Source organism: Leptonychotes weddellii, chromosome 1 (assembly GCF_054177405.1).
Source record: "Leptonychotes weddellii isolate Sample4059 chromosome 1, ASM5417740v2, whole genome shotgun sequence".
Lineage (NCBI taxonomy): Eukaryota > Metazoa > Chordata > Mammalia > Carnivora > Phocidae > Leptonychotes > Leptonychotes weddellii.
This window is the reverse complement of record NC_138369.1, coordinates 43,526,523-43,547,442: the sequence shown is the minus strand read 5'-3', so window position 1 is coordinate 43,547,442 and position 20,920 is coordinate 43,526,523. Positions and strand designations below refer to the sequence as shown.

General features: G+C 44.6%; 1 protein-coding gene across 7 annotated transcripts in view; it reads left to right on the top strand.

The window, feature by feature from the left end:
• The window catches only part of SRGAP3 (SLIT-ROBO Rho GTPase activating protein 3), a 331,526-nt gene that overhangs the window by 73,317 nt on the left and 237,289 nt on the right, over positions 1 to 20,920 (top strand). For 2 of the 7 annotated variants that reach the window (XM_081821652.1, XM_081821668.1), the window contains exon 1: positions 15,132 to 16,043. In XM_081821652.1, the coding sequence (XP_081677778.1) occupies positions 15,977 to 16,043 (67 nt within the window). In that variant the 5' untranslated portion in view covers positions 15,132 to 15,976. Of the gene's footprint in view, positions 1 to 11,754; positions 13,071 to 13,675; positions 13,873 to 14,438; positions 16,044 to 20,920 lie in introns of those variants that run through there. The other 5 variants (XM_081821625.1, XM_081821634.1, XM_081821643.1 and 2 more) reach the window with 5 other exon arrangements.

The window sequence follows — 20,920 nt, the reverse complement described above, 5'->3', positions numbered from 1 at the left end:
CTCTGCTTGACTTATTTCACTTAGCATAATCTCCTCCAGTCCCATCCATGTGATGTAAAAGTTGGGTATTCATCCTTTCTGATGGCTGAGTAATATTCCATTGTATATATGGACCACATCTTCTTTATCCATTCATCTGTTGAAGGGCATCTCAGCTCTTTCCACAGTTTGGCTATTGCGGACATGAAATGCAGCTGATTTCTGTGTATAATTTTGTATCCTGCAACATTACTGGATTCATTTATTACTTCTAATAGTTTTTCGATGGAGTGTTTAGAGCTTTATATGTATAGTATTATGTCTTTTGCAAGTAACTACAGTTTAACTTCTTCCTTACCAATACGGATGCCTTTTATTTCTTTTTCTTGTCTAATTGCTGTGGCTAGGATTTCCAGTACAATGTTGAATAAAAGTGGTAAGCATAGACTTTGTTTTCTTCCTGATCTTAGAAGAAAAGCTCTCAGGTTTTTTCCCATTGAATAGGATGTTAGGTGTGGTTTTTTTTATATATGGCTTTTATTATGTTGAGGCGCCTGGGTGGCTCAGTCGGTTAAGCGTCTGCCCTCTAAACCCACTTTGTTGAGAGTTTTAATCATGAATCGATGTTGTACTTTGTCAAATGCTTTTTCTGCATCTATTGAGATGATCATGATTTTTATCCTTCATTTTGTTAATATGATGATACACATACATTTAAAAGAGCAACTTTTCCCCTTTATTTTATACTACTTACGTATTTTTCTTTTTTTTTTTTAAAGATTTTATTTATTTATTTGAGAGGGAGAGAGAGAGCAAGAGCACAAGAGCAGGGGGTGGGAGAAGCAGATTCCCACTGAGGAGGGAGCCCAACACAGGGCTCGATCCCAGGATCGTGGGATCATGACCTGAGCTGAAGGCAGATGCCTAACTGACTGAGCCACCCAGGCACCCCTGTAGTTTTCTGATTATAAACAATACATCCTTTTATTATCAATATTCAAGAATATGGAATAATATTATGTAGCATTAAAAATAATTGTCCCTAGATCCACTTCCTATAGATAACCATTGAATCTTGACATATTTTTACAGCAGTGGTTCTCAAAAAGTCTGATCTCTAGACTAACAACATCAGAGAACTTGTTAGAAATGGAGCCCCCTGCGTTGGGCTCCATGCTCAGTGCAGAGTCTGCTTGGGATTCTCTCTTTCCTCTTCCTCTTCCCCTCCCCCTACTCCTTCTCTCCCTCTCTAAAATAAATAAATTTTAAAAATCTTAAAAAAAAAAAAGAAATGCAAAATTTCCAGTCTCATCCCAGACCGTAGGGCCACCAGTGTGTTTAAAGAAGTTTTCTAGGGTGTCTCTGATACGTGCATATTTGAGAACCATTTCCTTAGAGTGCTTTTTTTTCTTTTTTTCTTTCCTTTTCTCTTTCTTTCCTTTTCTCTTCCTTTCGTAGGTGAAATTATACTATACTCACATTTTTAAATTCTACCTTTTTGTGTAACAATTTATTAGGAGCATTATCATGTCATGATGGATAAGGAGTTAACTTATCCAGATTAATTAAAATTGGTGTGGTCTGTAATGAGGCTAAATATAGCTTGTTTTTGCTCTTGCCTTCTCTTGGGGTAACTATTTCCCAACAAGACTACATTTGTGGATGGCTTCCTTTCCTTGCTCTCACCATCATATAGTGTGATGATGCTGGTAGAAATGTGTTTGAATGGATTGACTCCAGTTGTATGTGGGAAGATTTACAAACAGACCTTATCTCCTGCAGGACTGGTGATTAACAGTTTTATCGGGGCACTTGACACAGAGGGCTGATACTTGTGGTTCCCAAAAAAGAACCAGTCTTAGGAAATCTAGGGGGGCAAACACAGACATGCCAATGGCAGGGGAAACATCTTGAAAGAAAGGTAACTACATAGCTGGATTCTTTTTTTTTTTTTTCCTAAAGATTTTATTTATTTGTCAGAGAGAGAGAGCACGAGAGCAGAGGCAGGGGGAGTGGCAGGCAGAGGGAGAAGCAGGCTCCCTGCCGAGCAAGGAGCCCGATATGGGACTCGATCCCAGGACCCTGGAATCATGACCTAAGCTGAAGGCAGACACCCAACCGACCGAGCCACCCAGGCATCCCTGGGAAACACTGGGTTCTTAATTCTGATTGAATAATAACCCTCCCCCTTATCTCATGACACAGCACCTCTAAGGTGCACTGCTTCTGTTGAAGACTCCAGACTGGAAGGCCTGACTTTGGTGTGCCTTGGAAAATGCTTATTGACTCTTACTGTCGTGAGATGATATTTGTTAGGTGAAAAAGGAAGGCAAGGGACCTTATTCAAAATTGTCCCCAGAATATAGACCTCTACATAAAAGCTTTCTAATCCTCTTATAAGAAATAACTTAAAAAAAAAAGAGAAAGAAAAAGAAAGAAAGAAAAGAAAGAAAGAAGGAAAGAATCTTTCAGGAGATGGCCTGTGAGGACTCAGACTGGGGAAGTGACTTGCAATCACTTGCACAGGGGCAGTGTCAGATAGTTTCCGAGCAATAGCACCTATATCGGCACTCCTGGGAAAAGGTGAGGAAAAAAACATAAAAAGCGGTGCAATGGAATACAAAAATCAGTGGGTTCTGAGATCAGGTTGACTTGATTTAGAATCAGAGCAGAGGCACTTGTGGTTTGTGTGACTATATCAGTTATGTATTGCTAAGTAACACTTATCCCCCCAAATGTGTCATAAGGACACACACATTTATTATCCTACAGTTTCTGTGTAACAAGAATTCAGGCTGGGGAGCCTGGGTGGCTCCGTTGGTGAAGCGTCTGCCTTTGGCTCAGGTCATGATCCCAGGGTTCTGGGATCGAGCCCCACGTTGGGCTCCCTGCTCAGCCGGAAGCCTGCTTCTCCCTTTCCCTCTGCCTGCCACTCCCCCTGCTTATGCTCTCTCTCTCTGTCGAATAAAGAAATAAAATCTTAAGAAAAAAGAATTCAGGCTTGGAATCTCAGGGTCCTCTGCTTCAGGCTGCAATTGAGACTCACAAAGCTGCAGTTGAGGTGTCAGCTGGTCCTGAGGTCTCATATGAAGACTCAACTGGGGAAGGTCTTATATTAATCAGCTCAGGCTGCCATGACAAAGTACACAGACTGGGTGTCTTAAACAACTGACATTTATGTCTTCCCAGTTCTGGAGGCTAGAAGTCCAAGATCAGTATGGCGGGGTCTGGTGAGGTCTCTCTCCCTGGCTTGCAGACAGCCACCTTCTTGTTTTGTCCTCACATGATGGAAAGAGAAAGAGAAAGAGAGCAAGCTTTCTAGTCTCTTATAAGGCCCCACCCTCATGAACTCATGTAAACCTAATTACCTCCCAAAGGCCCCGTCTCCAAATACTAGCACTTTGGTGGGTAGGGCTTCAACATACAAATTTTGGGGGAGCACAATTCAGTCCACAGTGGATCTGCTTCCAGGCTGACTCATGTGGTTGTTGGCAAGATTCAGTTCCTCACAGGTTGTTGGACTGAGGGCCTTAGTTCCTTGTTGTCTGTTGGTCAGAGGTCACCCTCAGTTCCTTCCACGTGGGCCTCTCCAACAAGGCAGATGACTTAACTTCTCTGAATTCTCCCCCTTTATACCCTGTAAAATTGGGATAGTTATAGCTGTCCTAGAGTTGTTGTGGGATTCATTGAGGTAATGTGGAAAATGGCTTTGCACAGAGGCTGGCGTTGTTGGGGCTTCCTGAGTGGTAACTATCATTATTATTATAATTTTCAGAGCATCCCATGCTCTGGAGTCTGGCTATTGTCCGGACAGCATATGGATCTATGCTGCTTGTTCTCTGCTATAACACAGAGGCTTCTCCAGGGAAAGAACAATTTCTAAACTGCAGAGAAAATACATCTCTTTTCCTGAAGCATCTCAGACCACATGCCTGGAAGTTCTAAGACATGCATTATGGAGTATACAGTAGTCATACTTTCTGTTTTCCCTCTGTACGAGCCTCTCAGGGCAGGCCTAAGAGTTTCCTTTCATGCTCCTGGAAATCAGACCCCTTAGAACATCCTCTGGCCTTGCATGACATGGATTCTCAGGGAAGTTCAACTTGAGCTACCTTGGCAAAGTGTAGTTTGTCCTGTCTCATAACCCAGTGTCTGTTCTCTGTCATAGCATCTGCATTTGCTTCTTTCCCATCTGATCCTGGGCACAATTCACAAGGTGAAACATGCTTTCCAGAGGCCTTGGCAGCCATATCTTTCTCAGTCATCATTTGGGGTGATTACAGGGGGAAGTGTAACTTCGTCTTACTGCCACCAGGATAATGTAGATGTCCTAATCCTCACTGTGTAGAAATAAGACCAGACTGAATGTCTGTTCTGAATTATCTTTCTGCCTAAATGGAGCCTGGGAGGGACCCTAACTTGCAAAAAATATATTATTCAGCCCAATGCTGATTTCATTTCCTAAAGAGATTGGGTCCAAATATGACTTTAATTGAATTCAGCCTCTTGACCTGATACTGACTTGGTTCTCCCTCCTAGTGCCTTCCAACATTAGACAAGGGAGGAGGAGGAGGAGAAATAGACGAGTAAAGCGATTCACATGGCTTTATGGGCCGAGTCACTTCCACATTCCATAAAGCCCCAATGACTGTATAGGAAACAGCTGCAGTATTTACTGGGGACTGGTAAGGCCTCATTACCATCCCACCTCCTCACAGGGGGTGTTTGGCTCCAAATGGAGTGCAGTGGAGGGAGTAATTGATTCTGCTGCCCTGGCACCTGGTGTTGCTGCCAAATGCCTGAGGTCACTGCAGCAAACAAACCCCACTCCACCCAGTGGAGGGAGGCTTCAGGGCCTCTCGTGTGAGGTGGAGAGCAGAGCCAAGAGCAGGTCAAAAGAGATTTTGTTGTTTTTCTGTTCATATCTTTGTTCATTCACCCAAGAATTATTTATTGAGCACCTACTAAATGTCAGGTACTGTTGAAGGCATAGGAACGTAGTGACAGACGTGGTCCCTGCCTTCGTAGAGTTTACACTGTAGAGGTGCTCAGTCCAATACAATAGCCACTAAATTTAAATTTGAACTCATTAAAATGAACTCAAATTAAAACTTTAATTCTGCAGCCACATTTCAAGTGCTCCATAGGCTAGTACGCTCTTGTATTGGACGTTACAGGTACGGAACGTTTCTACCATTGCAGAAAGTTCTATCAGACACACTAGTCTAATGTGGGTAGGGTGGGAAGGGTCTGGAGACTGTCATTCAGTGAACAAACATATACATAAATAAGATAATTTCAGATGTGGTGGTACTATGAAGAAAATGAAACAGAGGGATGGGCTAGAGTTGCCCTTTAATAGGTCTGGGTGGGCTTCTCTGAGAAGGTGACACATGGCCACGGCCCTGGAAGGAGCTGAGTGAACAGCATTCCAGAAGTATAAGAAAGCCACTGTGGCTTGGAGTAGGGAACCAGAGAGAGAGAGTGGTATGAAATGGGGCCAGGAGCAAGTAGAGGCCCTATCACATGGGATCATGGGGAAGAGTATGCATTTAATTCTAAGTGGTAGGAAGCCACTGCAGGATTTTTACCAGCAAGCTGTCATGATCTGATTTACATGTTAAAAGCTTGTTCTGGCTCCTACATTGATCATGGACTGTCAGGAGGCGAGAATGGAGGCAGAGGGCCGGGGAGAAGGCTATTAAAGCTGTAAGTAAGAGAAGCTGGGCCCTTGGTATCAGGGACAAAAGGGCAGCAGCTAATCCCAGAGGGGTAGCTCTGTGGGAGACAATCTCTTATCTGAAAATATGGGGACAATAATAGTACCCAGTTTGTGCTGTCACTGATACAAGGACGCAATGAGGCAAGGTTTGTAAAGTACCCCGTCCTCCCAGGACAGCAGCACATGGTGTTACCTTGTCTGGCTCACCTTTGTGTCTCTCCTAAAAGATGGTAACAGCCTCTCCTCTGGCCCTCTAGTCCTTTGTCTTGCTTCTTCTAGACTGGTTTCCACACTGCCACCGGAGTCACCTTTTCTGAAATTACAAATCTGATGAGGTCAGTCCCCTTCAGGGGTTCCTGATTGAATCCCAACCAAACTCCAAACTTGTTACTGTTGCTTAGGAGGCTCTTCACACTCTGGCCCACATCTCTCTCCAGCATCATCTCCCTCATGCCCCACCTTCAGCTCAGGCTCCAGCTACACTGATTATCGCCCCTCAGCTCATGCTGCTCCCCCTGCCCAGGGCACTTTCCCTTCCTGTCTTGGACTTACTATCTCCAGCTCTCTGTCTTTCTAGGCCCAGCTTAGAAATTTCTGCCTCCGAGAATCTGTCTCTTGGCTCTCTAAGCCCTGGTCAAATGCCTTTAGTATCAGGTCTCATGGAACCCTGTACTTCTCCATCACCTTGGATTATAATTGCTTGTTTACCTGTCTCTTCTGTTAAACTAAGATCTCCATGACAGTTGGGACTGTGTCTGTCTGGTTCATGATTGTGTCTAGTTCTTTGAATGCTTAGCTCATGAGAAGTGCTTAAGATGTATTTATTGAATGAGTAGGTAAATGCAGTAAAAATCTTCTTTCATATCCTTTGGTGTTGCTACTTTCTTTCCCTATACCCTCTTTTCCCCATCATTATTATTATTATTTTGAGTTAACCATTCTCCGGGCTTCCTAACCTAAGTATCTTGGCTTAGGATGCCATAACAAGTACAACAAACTGGGTGGCTTTAAAAATAGACATGTTTTCACACTTCTGGAGGCTGGAAGTCCCAAGATCAGGGTATCCGCATGGTTGGGTTCTGGTGAGAGCACTCTTCCTGGCTTGCAGATGGCTCCCTTCTCACTGTATCCTCACATGGCAGAGGGAAGGAGGAACAGATGAAGTGATGGAAGGAGAGAGAGAAAGAGAGGTAGAGGGAGGGCAAGTGCAAGCTGTCTGGTGTCTCTTCTTGTAAGGCAGTAATCCCATCATGAGACCTCACTCTCCTGACCTCATCTTACCCTAATCACCTCCCAAAGACCCCACCTTCAAACACCATCACATTGTGGCCTAGGACTTCAACATGGGAATTTGGAGGGGGGACACAACCTTCAGTCCCTACACTGAGACAAGGTAAGAATTTGATGTTCTCCATTTCCTACCCTGATCTCTAGATCTCTTAGGAATTTATTGGCAGTCTATGGCCTGCATGATGTAGTAGAGTCAGAAAACTGAGGTTTAGAGCCCAGCTCCAAAAGTTATGAGCTATAAGACCTTGATCAAGTCACATCATCTCTTCTCCCAGTACTTGATGGAGGGCATCTAAGGTGGTCAGGACATACTCATTAACTGCATACACAGCCTCAGTGGGCACTTTGATAATTCCTCAAAGCCATATGATAAGCCTTCTCATTCATTATCTCACTTAATGCTTCCAGGAACCCTAAGAAGTTTTATTATTCTCCCATTGCAGAGATGAGGAGGCTGAGACTCTGGGAGTCTCAAGTTGGTCATTTGTCCTGATCCTGGAACTTTTTCCCCATGCTCTTATTTCATGATTTCCTGTTTTACATCCTTGCCCTCTCTCCGATCTTGAGGACTTGTGACCTGGGCAGGCATCTGTTGGTCTCTGAGATGTGGCCTGAGGCATTATAGCTTGGTGCTGTGGTCTGAATGTTTGTGTTCCCCCAAAATATACATGTTGGAATTCTAACACCCAATGTGATGGTCTTAGGAGGTGGGGCCTTTACGAGGTGATTAGGTCATGAGGGTAGAGGCTTTATGAATGGAATTGGTACCCTTATAAAAGAGACATGATGGGGCATCTGGGTGGCTCAGTCCATTCAGCGGCTGAAACTTGATTTTGGCTCAGGTTATGATCTCAGGGTCATGAGATTGAGCCCCACACCAGGCTCCCTGCTTGGCAGGGAGTCTGCTTAAGATTCTTTCCCTCTGCCCCTGCCCCCACTCTCTCTCTCTCCCTCTCTCTCTCAATCTGTCTCTCTCTCTAAAATAAATAAATCCTAAAAAGAAAGAGAGAGAGACCTGAGGGAGTTCTCTAGTTTCCTCTGCCTTGTGAGAATACAATGAGGGGCACCTGGGTGGCTCAGTCGTTGAGCGTCTGCCTTCGGCTCAGGTCATGATCCCAGGGTCCTGGGATTGAGCCCCGCATCGGGCTCCCTGCTCTGCGGGAAGCCTGCTTCTCCCTCTCCCACTCCCGCTGCTTGGGTTCCCTCTCTCGCTGTGTCTCTCTCTGTCAAATAAATAAATAAAATATTAAAAAAAAAAAAAAGAATACAATGAGAAGTCTGTGACCCAGAAGACCCTTACCTAGCTACACTGGCGCCCTTATCTTTAAATTCCAGCCTCTAGAACTGAGAGAAGTAAATGTTTGTTGTTCATAAGCCACCCAGGCTGTGGCATTTTGTTATAGCAGCTTGAGGAGACTAACACTCTTGGCTACTTGACAAAACACCCATAACTGTGCATTGCTATGATTGACCCTCATACCTTAGAATTTAAAAGCTTAAAAAGGTACAAGTTCTTTAGTGTTGGACTTTCATGGGGTAAATATATCACACACCCCCTTTTAAAAAAAGATATTTATTTATTTATTTATCGAGACAAAGAGAGCGGGGGGAGGGGCAGATGGGGAGGGAGAGAGAAAATCTCAAGCAGACTCTGCACTGAATACTGAGCCTGATGCGGGGCTTGATCTCCTGACACTGACAGTGTGACCTGACCAAAAATCAAGAGATGGACACTAAACCAGCTGAGCCACCCAAGCGCCCCATATAATACCCTTTTCTTCCCCTTTCAAGTTTTGAACCAACTGAGAAGTAAATAAAGGAGACAGATGTAGATTCTGTATTTATTTAACAAACACGTATGAGGTATTTACCAGATGCCAGCCAGCAACTTGCCCAAGGTCACACAGCAACTTGCCCAAGGTCACACAGGCTTCCAACCCAGCTCCAAAAACTTCTTGTTATTCTGCTTCTTAAAACCTAAGCTTTAGGGGCGCCTGGGTGGCTCAGTCCTTTAAGCGTCTGCCTTTGGCTCAGGTCACGATCCCAGGGTCCTGGGATCCAGCCCCGCATTGAGCTCTCCACTCAGCTGGGAGCCTATTTCTCCCTCTCCCTCTGCCTGCCACTCCCCCTGCTTGTGCTCTCTCTCTCTCTCTCTGTCAAATAAATAAATAAAATCTTTAAAAACAAAACAAAACAAAAAAACAAAAATGTAAGCTTTATTTGTGATAAAACTAGATTGGAGGACATGGTTTAGGCGAATGTCCAAAAAGGGGAGTTAACTCTCTATACCTGAATTAGACTCTCCCAGCTAGTTGTAGCCACCCCAAGTGTCCCCACAGGGGGACAGGGCAGAGCTAGCCCTGCTCCTCTTACTGCAAGGTCAAAAGAGCAGAGCAGAATGTATCCTTCCCATAAGGAGGGACATCCAAAAAGAGAAGATGAAGGGGCGAGTTCAGTCCCTCCTTTCTTTTTTTTTTTTTTTAAAGATTTTTTATTTATTTATTTGACAGAGAGAGACACAGCGAGAGAGGGAACACAAGCAGGGGGAGTGGGAGAGGGAGAAGCAGGCTCCCCGCAGAGCAGGGAGCCCGATGCGGGACTCGATCCCAGGACCCCGGGATCATGACCTGAGCCGAAGGCAGTCGCTTAACCGACTGAGCCACCCAGGCACCCCAGTCCCTCCTTTCAAGTTCACCAATTGGCTATCACTTTTTCTTCTCTGGGGTGGAGTGAGTGAAGAATGGGGAGAATGGCTGAAGTGTTTACATTTTCCATGGATCTCTTCTGTGAATTCCCCTTCCTTTTTTCCCATATCCTTTTCATAGCAGACACATGTTGATTTTGCTCATCTAGAATCCATTCCTCCTTCTTCTGGAGTAGCCCCTTGATCTTTCTTTCAGAATCTCTTGGGCCATGTGGATTGTTTGGGACTGACCCCATCCCACAGTTCCAGGGGTAAGCCCACGATCCAGGCCTGGCCAAGCAGAACATTCTACCCCTCTGGCCACAGTGATTCCCAGCCTGGGCCAGTTGACTACTCCTGGGACTTTTGCTAGAACTCTTGGGAAAGACTTTGCCCTCTGTGTTGGAATTGCCAAGCTGGGAGAATGGGAGCCTGGAGCTGCTGGGGCCACCTTTGCCATCTTGTGGGGAGAGCCTGCTACCATACAGGAAAGCGGAATGGAGAGCTGGAGAAAGGCATACAGTGTTCTGTTGACATTGTTAGAGCCCCTGATTTATGTTCATTATGAATGAGGTTGATTAACATTTCATAGGTTTTTCCCTTTCTGCAAAGTGTTATTTATATCCTTTACTTATTTATCCACTGGACTGTTGGTGTTTTTCTCACAGATTTGAAGGAACTTTTTTTAAGTATTCATTTTTTATTGAAGTGAAATTCACATAACAAAATTACTGTTTTATTTTTTTAAAGATTGTATTTATTTATCAGAGAGAGAGAGCCCAAGCAGGGGGAGCTGCAGGCAGAGGGAGAGGGAGAAACAGGCTCCCCGCTGAGCAAGGAGACTGATGCGGGACTCAATCCCAGGACCCTGGGATCATGACCTGAGCTGAAGGCAGACAGATGCTTAACCGACTGAGTCACCCAGGCGTCCCCAAAATTACCATTTTAAAGTGTACAATTCAGTGGCATCTAGTACATTCACAGCGTTGTGCAACCATCACCTCTTTCTAGTTCCAAAACATTTCCATCACCACCAAAGCGACCCTGTATCTGTTAAGCATTCACTCCCCCTGCCCCACCTGCCAGCCGCTGGCAGCCACTCATCTGCTTTCTGTCTCTGTGTGTTTATCTAGTCTGGATATTTTATATAAATGGACTTCTACAATATGTGGCCTTTTGTGTCTGGCTTCTTGCAGTCGGCATAATGTTTTTTGTTTTGTTTTGTTTTTTAAGATTTTATTTATTTATTTGACAGAAAGAGATACAGCGAGAGAGGGAACACAAGCAGGGCGAGTGGGAGAGGGAGAAGCAGGCTTCCCGCTGAGCAGGGAGCCGGATGTGGGGCTCGATCCCAGGACCCTGGGATCATGACCTGAGCTGAAGGCAGACAGATGCTCAATGACTGAGCCACTCAGGCACCCCTGGCATAATGTTTTTGAGGTTCATTCATATTGTAGCATGTATCAATGCTTCATTTCTTTTTATGGCTGAATAATATTCCATTGTATGAATAGAACATGTTTTATTTCTCCATTTATCTGCTGATGGGACATTTGGATCGTTTCCACCTTTTGGCTAGCATGAGAGTGCTGCTATGAGCATTTGTGTACAAGTATTTGTTGGAATCGTATGTTTTTGTGTACTAGGGAAATTAGTCTTTGGCCTGTAATAGGTGTTGCAAATATTGTTCTTCAGTTTGCAGTTTGTCTTTCACCTTGTTTTATGCTGGTTTTGACCAGGCAGAATCTTGAAAAAATTGTTATGCAGTTGACTCTGTCAGGCTTTTACGGCTTACGGGTTTTGTGACACAGGAAAGCCGTCCTCATACTTGAGGTTATAAGATAATTCTCCCATCAGAGCTGCCACTTATACACTCATTTCCTCAAATGGGGATTAAAAACAGGCCACTTGCACTGTCCCCCTGGGGTTATTGTGAGGCCCAAATAAGATAAGCAATATGAAAGGGCTTTATAAAATATGAACCAGCATATACACGCATGGTATGTTGTCATTGCCACTATTAATTGTATGCAATCCTGGCACTAACTAGCTGAGTGCTGTGCTTGCTTTCGTTTTGCAGAGCAGAGACCGAAGGGCAGAATTATTCACTGAGCCAGCCAAGGATGCAGTAGTTGGTGGCATTGGAGAATGTCACAGAAGATATCAACTCTTACTAGTCATCTTGGGAGGGTTTCATATTTGACCAAAAACCCCCCACAAACATTGCCTTAAACCCAAAACTTTTCTGGTCATTCTTCCTCCGAGTAGAGTCTTTTTTTTTTTTCTCTACCAGGAAAAGAGTTTTGTGTTATTCAGCTGTAATTGTGACTTGAGCCTCATCAATGGCCATTTTGAAATGTTTTCCTTATGTTTTTAAACCTAAATTCTTTTTTTTTTTTTAATGGCAAACTTTAGGTTGAGAAAAATACTTGACAGTGATTGTCACTGCATTGTCACTACAGTGATCGTTCTGATAAAGCACTTGCACTGGTTAAGTCCTTGGGCTCCCATATCCGTCAGACCTGGGTTTGAATACGATTCCATTAGTAGCTAGTTGTGTGATATTGGAAATTGCGTCATTGCTCTGTGCCTCTGTTTCCCTATCTGTAAAACAAGGATGATTACAGAACCTGACCCATTGGGTTGTAGCAAGAAGTCAATGATAAAATCTATATAATATACGTGGCCCCGATGGAAGGCTTGATAAATACTAGCTATTAGGATAATTCAGGAATAGCTAAAAAAATTTAGGAAATGAGCCTGAGGTAAATGGAATATACCCTTCCGGGGGGTACTCCCATCCTTGGGGGGTGGCACAGATCAAATGACATATTAGAGCCCCTTGCCCTGCCGCATACTACACTTATTTTTGGAGAAATCTGATTTCTGTTACTACCTTGTGAAGGGTAATCATCAGGAATGGTAGTTGGTTCTCAAATAACAAGGAAGAAGTGGCCATGTGGAGGAGTGTTGCGGAAGGGCAGCTGGGAGGCCGGTGAGCCTTGGGGAGGATTGGAAGGAAAAAGTCGAGGGCATCTTACCAGGGGGCCTGCCTAGGTCATACCACCTCTTCCTGGGGAAGGAAGATTCTGGGTGATGTGGTTTCACTGTGTGTGGTGATGTATTTGCAGGGAACATAACCGTTGTCTTATTTTTTCCTCTCTTTCTGCTCTTGACCCAGGGATCTGTGGAGCCCCAACTCTGATCCTGGGCCCAGCGTGTTTGGGCCCAAAAAAGAAGTAACATTTGTGGGACCTCTGCTATGTGCCAGGCACTTTAAGTTCATGATCACCTTGGATTCTGTGCTATGAGTAACATCACTACTATTTTACAGACGAGGAAACTGGAGTGAAGCTCAGTGAAGGCACGAAGCGACTTAGGGCCCCCCACAAGCTGGTAAGTGACAGAACTGGAATTTTAATCACCATCTGTCTTACACCAAAATCCAGCTCTTTTGCTGCTCAGCACGTAGCTCTATACCATACTTCACTTCAGTTTCTAGAGCCTTTTGTGACATTTCTGTGGCTCAGTGCCCTACGCATGGGTCTCCCAGAAGTATTTGTGGATTCAAAATTTTAGTAACGATGAGAATAGCTGACACTTACTAGTTCCTGCCTCTGACAGGTTAAGTCAAGCAGGTTAAGTCACTTGTGCCGTTTCTCAGAACTACAGTGGCAGAGCCAGGCAGGGAATCTAGTCTGTCATATCTCAAGGTGTGTGCACTTAACTTTTTTCCTCTGAGGGTCTATGCTTGAGGCAGGGATGCTAATCTCTGGGCACATCATTCTCAGGTAACATGGATGGCTTTCGTTGTTTTAAACTGGTCCCGAGGGGGCCCTCCGAGGGACTGAGCATGCCCCTGAGAAGGGTGAAGCAGGAGGGTGATGGCACTGGCTGTGGGACAGTACTTACCAACTCTGTGACCTCCTATCTGGGGACGTGAAGCTGTAATAAGCCCTGTGATTCACGGCCAGCCTTCTCCCTGTGCTTTCTCCAAGCAGATCCTATGCCTTCCCGTCTATAGGCTTAGCTCAGACTGTTTGCTGCATAGGAATATCCCGTCTCCTCCTGACCCTCCGGCCCCATGCCTGTCTGAGGAGACCCATTACAACTGCCACCTTCTCTGGGAAGCCTCAATGGACTGCCGTGGATTTATTTCTGAACCAAATCCAATCATTTATTATGCACTCCGAAATAGGCAAATGGGAGACTATTTTGAGAAATTTGTGAAAATACCAAACTGAGGGGATAAACATATTAATGACAACCTTAATATGTATAATTCCCATGCTCAGAAACCCTATAGTGTTTGATTTCATTTTTTGTAAAACAAATCTTATTCTACCGAAGAGCATATGAAATGGGTTTAATCTCTTTAGTAGAATGCAGGATACTTGAGCATTTGCATGGCCAAAATCTGGTGTTAGATAGCCTATGTTTGAATGCTGGTGACTTTGGGTAAGTCCCTTCCCATATCTCTGCCTCTCTTCCTTCACCTGTGAAAGAGGGGTGCTTTTACTATGTTGTTGGGTTTTTGGGGGGAGGATATCATGGGGTAATAATAATTGCTACCATTTATTGAGTGCTTACTATGTGCCCAGCACCGTGCTAAGTTTAGCTTTTCATTCTTATTTGATCCTCCCAAGAGCTCCCTCATTCTTGAAGTCCCTTACCCAGCAATATTTTCTTCCCCATAGCACTTATCTTCTTCTACCATATTGTATCATTTACTCATTTTGTTTATTTTTCATCTTCCTCTTCCAGGGCCTCTTGCCTTACATGACTCCAGGAGGCACCATTCACTGTGCATTCTGAGTTCGGCCTTTACCGAGAATATGAGCGTGACTGGTGGGGATTTCCCGGAGTTGTGTAATGTGGAGACCTGGAGCTCCAGGAGGACAGGGATCTATCTTTTCTTTTTTTTTTAAAAAAATGTGTGTGTGCTTATTTTGATCATTGCTGTATCCCTGTATCTAGAACTATGCCTGATCTATAGTAAGCTTTCAATAAATATTTGTTGAAAGAATGAATTAAAAAGCCCTTAAAGAGAGCCCATTTTACTGGTGAGGAAACTGAGGTGCAATGAGTTACTGATTTGCCGAAAGCTCCAAGAGACACTGAGGCAGCTGGGTTTTTTCAGCATGCCTGCTCTCAACAGCTTTGCAAAGCTGCATGTCTGAAATGCCTGGCATTGTCCCTGCCAGCCCGCAATTGCTCAACAAATATTAATGAATTTGCCTACATGGGTCAGCCTCTCTCCTCTGCTAGACAATCCCTACAGAGTAACAAACTGTCACATAGCTGTTGCTTTGAGAAATTAAATTAAATTGCAAGGTGCAAAGAAAAGGTGAACCTTTTGGAGTTTTTGGAAGAAAAATTCCTAACCCGACTGCTAATGGAGTTTGCAGGGGCCTCTCAGGCCTTTCCCACCGGATTCTTTTTCCTGCTGCCTTCCCTTTTGTGAGCATTTCTTCCCCTTTTTGCTTGCAGTGAGTTCTGCTCTCCTGTAGGCTACAATGTGTCAGTTGTTATAAAATCCGGGAGGTGGAGCTTGGTGACGAGGTGGGTGGGGGAGCACTCAGCCAGCCCTGCAGGGCGAGCAGTTCAGCCTTGGTTCACCCGAAGCTTAAGCCTTGCAGCAGGAGAACTTCCATCTCGCTCTCCTGGCTTTGATCCTCACTGTACATCAGACCAGAGGCGCCGAAGGGAGGGAGGATGCGAGATGACCGGTCCTTTGGCAACCTGACCATCTCCTTAGCAGAGCTTTTGAAAGCCAGCCGGGGACTGACTGCCCGACCAAGGAGGCGCCGCGCCTCTCGTGAATGTGTGTGTGTGTGTGTGTGTGTGGGTGGGTGGGTGAGCCGGTGTGAGTGAGTGAACGTGTGCGTATGTGTGTGTGTGCATCACGACTGTGTGTGTGTCCGGATGAGTGTATGAGTGCACGCGTGAGTGTGTTTGCGTGCATGTGTGTATGATCGCTCTCGGTTATTATTTCTGTGGAAGAAAAATCTTGAAAATCTGGGGCAGGTTACTGTGCTTCTAAGGTGGTAGTTCTTCTTTTGCAAGAAGAGCTGACCAGACCAAGCTACTAGAGACATTTTTTTCGGCGAGTAAAGAGAATTTTCCTCCCGGATCGAGAGGGATTTTTCCCCCTCCTGGCTCTGCAGCCAAGTAAAAGAGATTAGTCCCTAAACCTGTGAAATCGACTAGGGCCGTGTGATTACCAGGGCTTGAGAGAGGACTTGGGAAGAAAAAGAGAAATAAATCAAACAGCTTGTCAGTGCCTTTGGCCACGTTGGAAGATGTCATCTCAAACTAAGTTCAAGAAAGACAAAGAGATCATTGCCGAATATGAAGCCCAAATAAAAGGTGAGATGCGGGCTGGGGAGTCATGCTTCCCCTCCCCTTTCCTTTTTCTCTTGCTTTGGCTTTCTTTTACCCTTTTCCTCCCTGCCATCACGAAATGTTGTTATGCATCAATAATCTTATTGTGAGTGGGACCAGTGGCAGCCGCACAAGTCCAGACTGGTTTCAACTGCAGAGAGCGCCGGCGCTGGGAGTATGGATTATAGAATGGGCAGCAATCACTGCATTGCAGGTGTGTGAGGAGGATCCGACGCCCGGCTTTAGGAGTGTCGCGGATACTCCATCATCTTGGTGGTGACATGTCACTCTAAGGCCATTTTGACAGTCACCACCTCCTCCCCCCATCCCATGCCGAAAGCCCCTTCATATGATTTTTTACCATCTGCTTTTCTTTTTCTTGCTTCTTTTTGTTTTTTTTTGTTGCTCTCCCTTTCCCCTTTCTCTGGGCTGGAATTCACATGCATATGCACAGGGAAGCAGCATCCCTGGGCTGCCATTCTTTGTCACTGTCTCTTGGCTGGCCTGGGTTGCCATGGATGAACTGTTACAGGGCATATTGATCCGAACTAATGCAGGCATTTAAGCATAAAGAGGGAGCTTGGTGCAGAAAATGTATTCTCTCACAGTGTGCAGCCCCAATCACCATCCGGCTGCTTGCTAGCATGTAGGGGCACCAGCCTTCATTCAAAGCCAACAGCTCAGTGTGCCGTTTCGGCTGGTCGGAGCTGCCTGGCTGCCGTAGTGCCCGAGGACGCCTGCCAGCAGGGTGAGATGACCTCTGGCTGCTTGGTCCAGCTTTGCTGCACGGGGGGGCACACTCCTCTCTGAAGCTGCTCCCTAAGTCCTCCCTAGCAAGGCGAAATAGGACACTGGACACAATGGCATAGACAAATGCAGGCGGGATCCTCATTCATGCCAGACTGGGGTTCTCCCACCTTCGTGAGTTTTAGGCTCAGCTTTGGTGAGGAAAACCTAAAAGCACCATGCTCACTCTTTCTCTGAGGATGTACCCTGAGGGAAGCCTGGGCCTGCGCCTCTTAGTGTCTGGTTTCTTTCTGGTCCTGGATCTCCTTGCTGCGACACAGGCTGTGTTGTGGTCTTCCATGGAAAGACTGAAGACAAAATACGTCTTCAGGGGATACCGAGGCCTGCCCTTGAGGTTCTGGGTGGACTATTAGAGCAAGTTGGTTATTTGGGGCCCAGGTGACGTGAGGCTGCCACACCTGCTTTTAGGTGCTGCCGCAGCTCCAGACTCGGTGACCCAGGAAGTCAGGTTGCCTCCCCAGGAGCACCGGGAGGCCGGCATCCACAGCTGCTGCACACGCTTCAGATGCTTGGGAACCTTTGGGAGGGGAGCAGCCATCAGGGGAGAGCTTTGTTTTTTTTTTCCAGTCTCGCCAACCGTCTTGTGCCTTTTAGTTCTGGTCAGACCCGGCATGCTAATCAGCTCTGGGTCGACCCCAGGGCAGAAATAAGCAGAAAACCCTTCTCCAGTTTTCAGTTCAGTATGGAAAACAGTGCCTTACGATGTTTCAGCCTTGCTGAGGATTTAGAAGCAAGTCCTTTATTGGTCAGAGATTTGAATTCACCCGACTGCTCCAATACAAAAGCCCAGGTTCGGTCTTTGCATACACACTTTTTAGGGAGTTTATGTTTTATAAGACGAATGTAGCTGATTATTATTGTTCTTTTTAACTGCGGTTCCCAAGAAAAATGGCACAATAGAGAAGGGGATGTTGAGTTTTGGACAATTTGGGGTTTTTATTAGCATTGTCGTGGTAGGGAGCACGCTTGTCTCATTTTTGGATTGCTACCACTGGGCCCATGAACTTTGCTTGAGGATCAATTAAGCATTTATTGCTCTGGCTGATTCTTTTACTTTTTACCTTTCACCTTTATTTTAACAACTACTCAGCAAGCCCAAGGTAACGCATTTCAGCAGGAAATTTGTCCAGATGGTCTTGTCTCTCCCAGACTCTAAAGGTCTCTACATTCTGGTTAAAGGAATTGAATTTTATTCCTTTGGAATTGACACCCACACGACTTAGATCAGGATGTTGGTGTGCCCAAAACCGTCTGGAATCTTTTCTCTCAAAATTCTGTTAATCATCATCATAATTACTGATGTCCATACAGGGCTCTACAGTTTCTCTGGCTCACTCCCAAACATCACTACTCGTGGCCTACACAATGTTACAGAAAGGGTTCGTTATGAGCTCAGTTTTGGAGATGAGGAAACTGAGGCCTCATCGTGTGGAATGACTTGCCCAAGGTCACAAGGCTGGAAATGTGAAGGCAGCCGGTCATCTTTCCCAATACATTGTTTGCCTGAAGCTGCCCCCTGAAGGATTGATGTTAGTAGCAGATGGCGGTTTTGTGGTGGGGACTGGCTGCCTCTTGATCGTGTTCCATTGTTTACCCTCCTACTTTTATCCCTTGCCTTTGTTGTTTGTCTCTGAAGAATGTTTGACCAATCACCAAAAATAACGCCTGATGCCAATTTCCTTTCTCCCAGGGTATCATATGGCCAATTTGGTGCAAACACTTCACTTAGGTAGATTTTGTCCTCTGTGAGTCGAGTGAGGAGAATTTTTGGTTTTTTAAAAATGACACTGAGTTCTTTGTTGACTTATTCTCTTTTATCTCTTTTTGAAGAATTTATTGACCTAAGAATTTTTAAAACTGTTTCTTTTTTCCTGTTGTAAAAAATCTCAGATCCATGCCTTCTCTTGCCTTGTCAAATACTTGAATCCCTTTGATTATATATTTGCAACATAATAGTATACCATGTGCTTTTACATTTCCAGTGATGGGGAACTCATCACTTCCCAAGTCTACATATTCTACCTATGGATAGCTCCGGCTGTTGTGTTGTTTATGTCCACCTATTGCTTCTATATTATCTTCCCCTTGGGACTTCATAGAACAAGACAGATGCTGCTTCGTCCCCATGACTGCCCGTTGGATGTTTGGAGACTCTGATCATAGCCCCTGCACTATGATTATCCTCATTTGCTCATGTAAGGTGCTTATCTGCTGCTTAATCATCTTCTCTCTCCTTTGGATTTACTATATACTGGGATGCAAACTCTAGTGCCTTTGGGTGCTTGGCAGATAGAAAAAATGAGTGAAGCTGGCTGAGTAAGATGATTTGTGGTAGTTGATCATCACTTCATTGAGGGCAATAGAAGAAAGAGTGGTGGTGATTATGGTAGGCTTGAGAGCACGTGTCCTGTCCAAATGGAAAGTCACTACTTGGGTTCAGCCTGTTGTTGCCATTTAGGAATGTAAGCCTAACTAGATCTTTCAATTTCTCAAGAGATGCCAGAAATCTAGATGAAAGCTTTATGCTATTAAAGATGTTTTTCCAAGGTACACCTGGCTGACTCCATTGGTAGAGCTTGTGACTCTTGATCTTGGGGGTCATGAGTTCGAGTCCCAAGTTCAGTGTAGGGATTACTTAAAAAAGTTTAAAAAAGTTTTGTGACTCTTGATCTTGGGGTTATGAGTTCAAGCCCCATACTGGGTGTGAAGATTACTTAAAAATAAAATCTTAAAAAGAAAGATGTTTTGCCAAATGGACCTTCAAAAGATCATACTATCAAAAACCTTCTTCAAGAGTGGTAGGAAGTTCTAGATGAAGGTCTCTGGATGTGGTCAGAGAAAGAAAACAACTATCACCTCCTTTATGCTGCATGTAATGCTTCTACTAATATAGCCCAAAGGTTGAATTAGCCCTTTCACTGCCCGCCTCCTCATTGTACCATATCTTTTATATCTGCTGTATTTTTCCAATCCACTAGGCTAGGAGTTTTGTCAGAGAAAAGAAAATGAAATGAATTTAATAGGACTTGTTTTTGGTGACCCTGTGCTGGCTCCAGGACTCTGCTTGCTGTCTGAGGTGCTTACAAGTGTCCCTTTATGAATCTGTTCAAGAACTTTCCTTGAGAGTGACATCACATTTCTCTAGCCTGGAAATGGCAAGCTATAACTTCTTTCCCCTTTTGAAAATCAGAATAACATTTGCCCATCTCCAGAGTTTTGGCATCTATCCTATTTTTCACAATTCCCTCAAAGATCACTGATAGTGTTTGGTAATCTTATTTGCCAGAGTTCCTAGTATCCTGGCTCTAATTCATCTTGCTGTCAGACATGATGATCTGTTCTGCTTTTATTCAGAGTTCCCATTTCCATTTCAACCTAATAGAAAATTGAAATAGAAACACTGTGATTGACTTTAGTGTTTTGTTTTTTTATTATGCATCCATAGTCACTTTAGGTCATCTTCTTAAGAGCAAAAGTCTAGAATTTGGGGGAAGAAGAGCAGATTTTTGAAGACGATCACAGAGAAGTATTTCTTTACTCATTCATTTATATATTCATTCAATAAACATTGACTATCTACTTTGTTCTTAGTGTTGGTGCTGGGGGTTGTGAGAGATGCAGAGTATATGATATATTCTTGGTTTTCTAAGATTTTTCTTGAAATATGGTGATAAAATCAGTGAAGGAAATTTAAAAAACTCAGAACATGGGCGCCTGGGTGGCTCAGTTGGTTAAGCGACTGCCTTCGGCTCAGGTCATGATCCTGGAGTCCCGGGATTAAGTCCCGCATCGGGCTCCCTGCTCGGCGGGGAGTCTGCTTCTCCCTCTGACCCTCCTCCCTCTCATGCTCTCTGTCTCTCATTCTCTCTGTCTCAAATAAATGAATAAAATCTTTAAAAAAAAAAACAAAACTCAGAACACAAAAACTTCTAGCTGAACACCAGAATGAGTTTAGTCTGAAAGAGATTATGCCATTGAATGAGTGGATGAGCTCCTTAGGAACCCTCACTACTCTCAGCAGGCTCCAAGGAGGAAAGGACGCTGGGTTGCGGAGA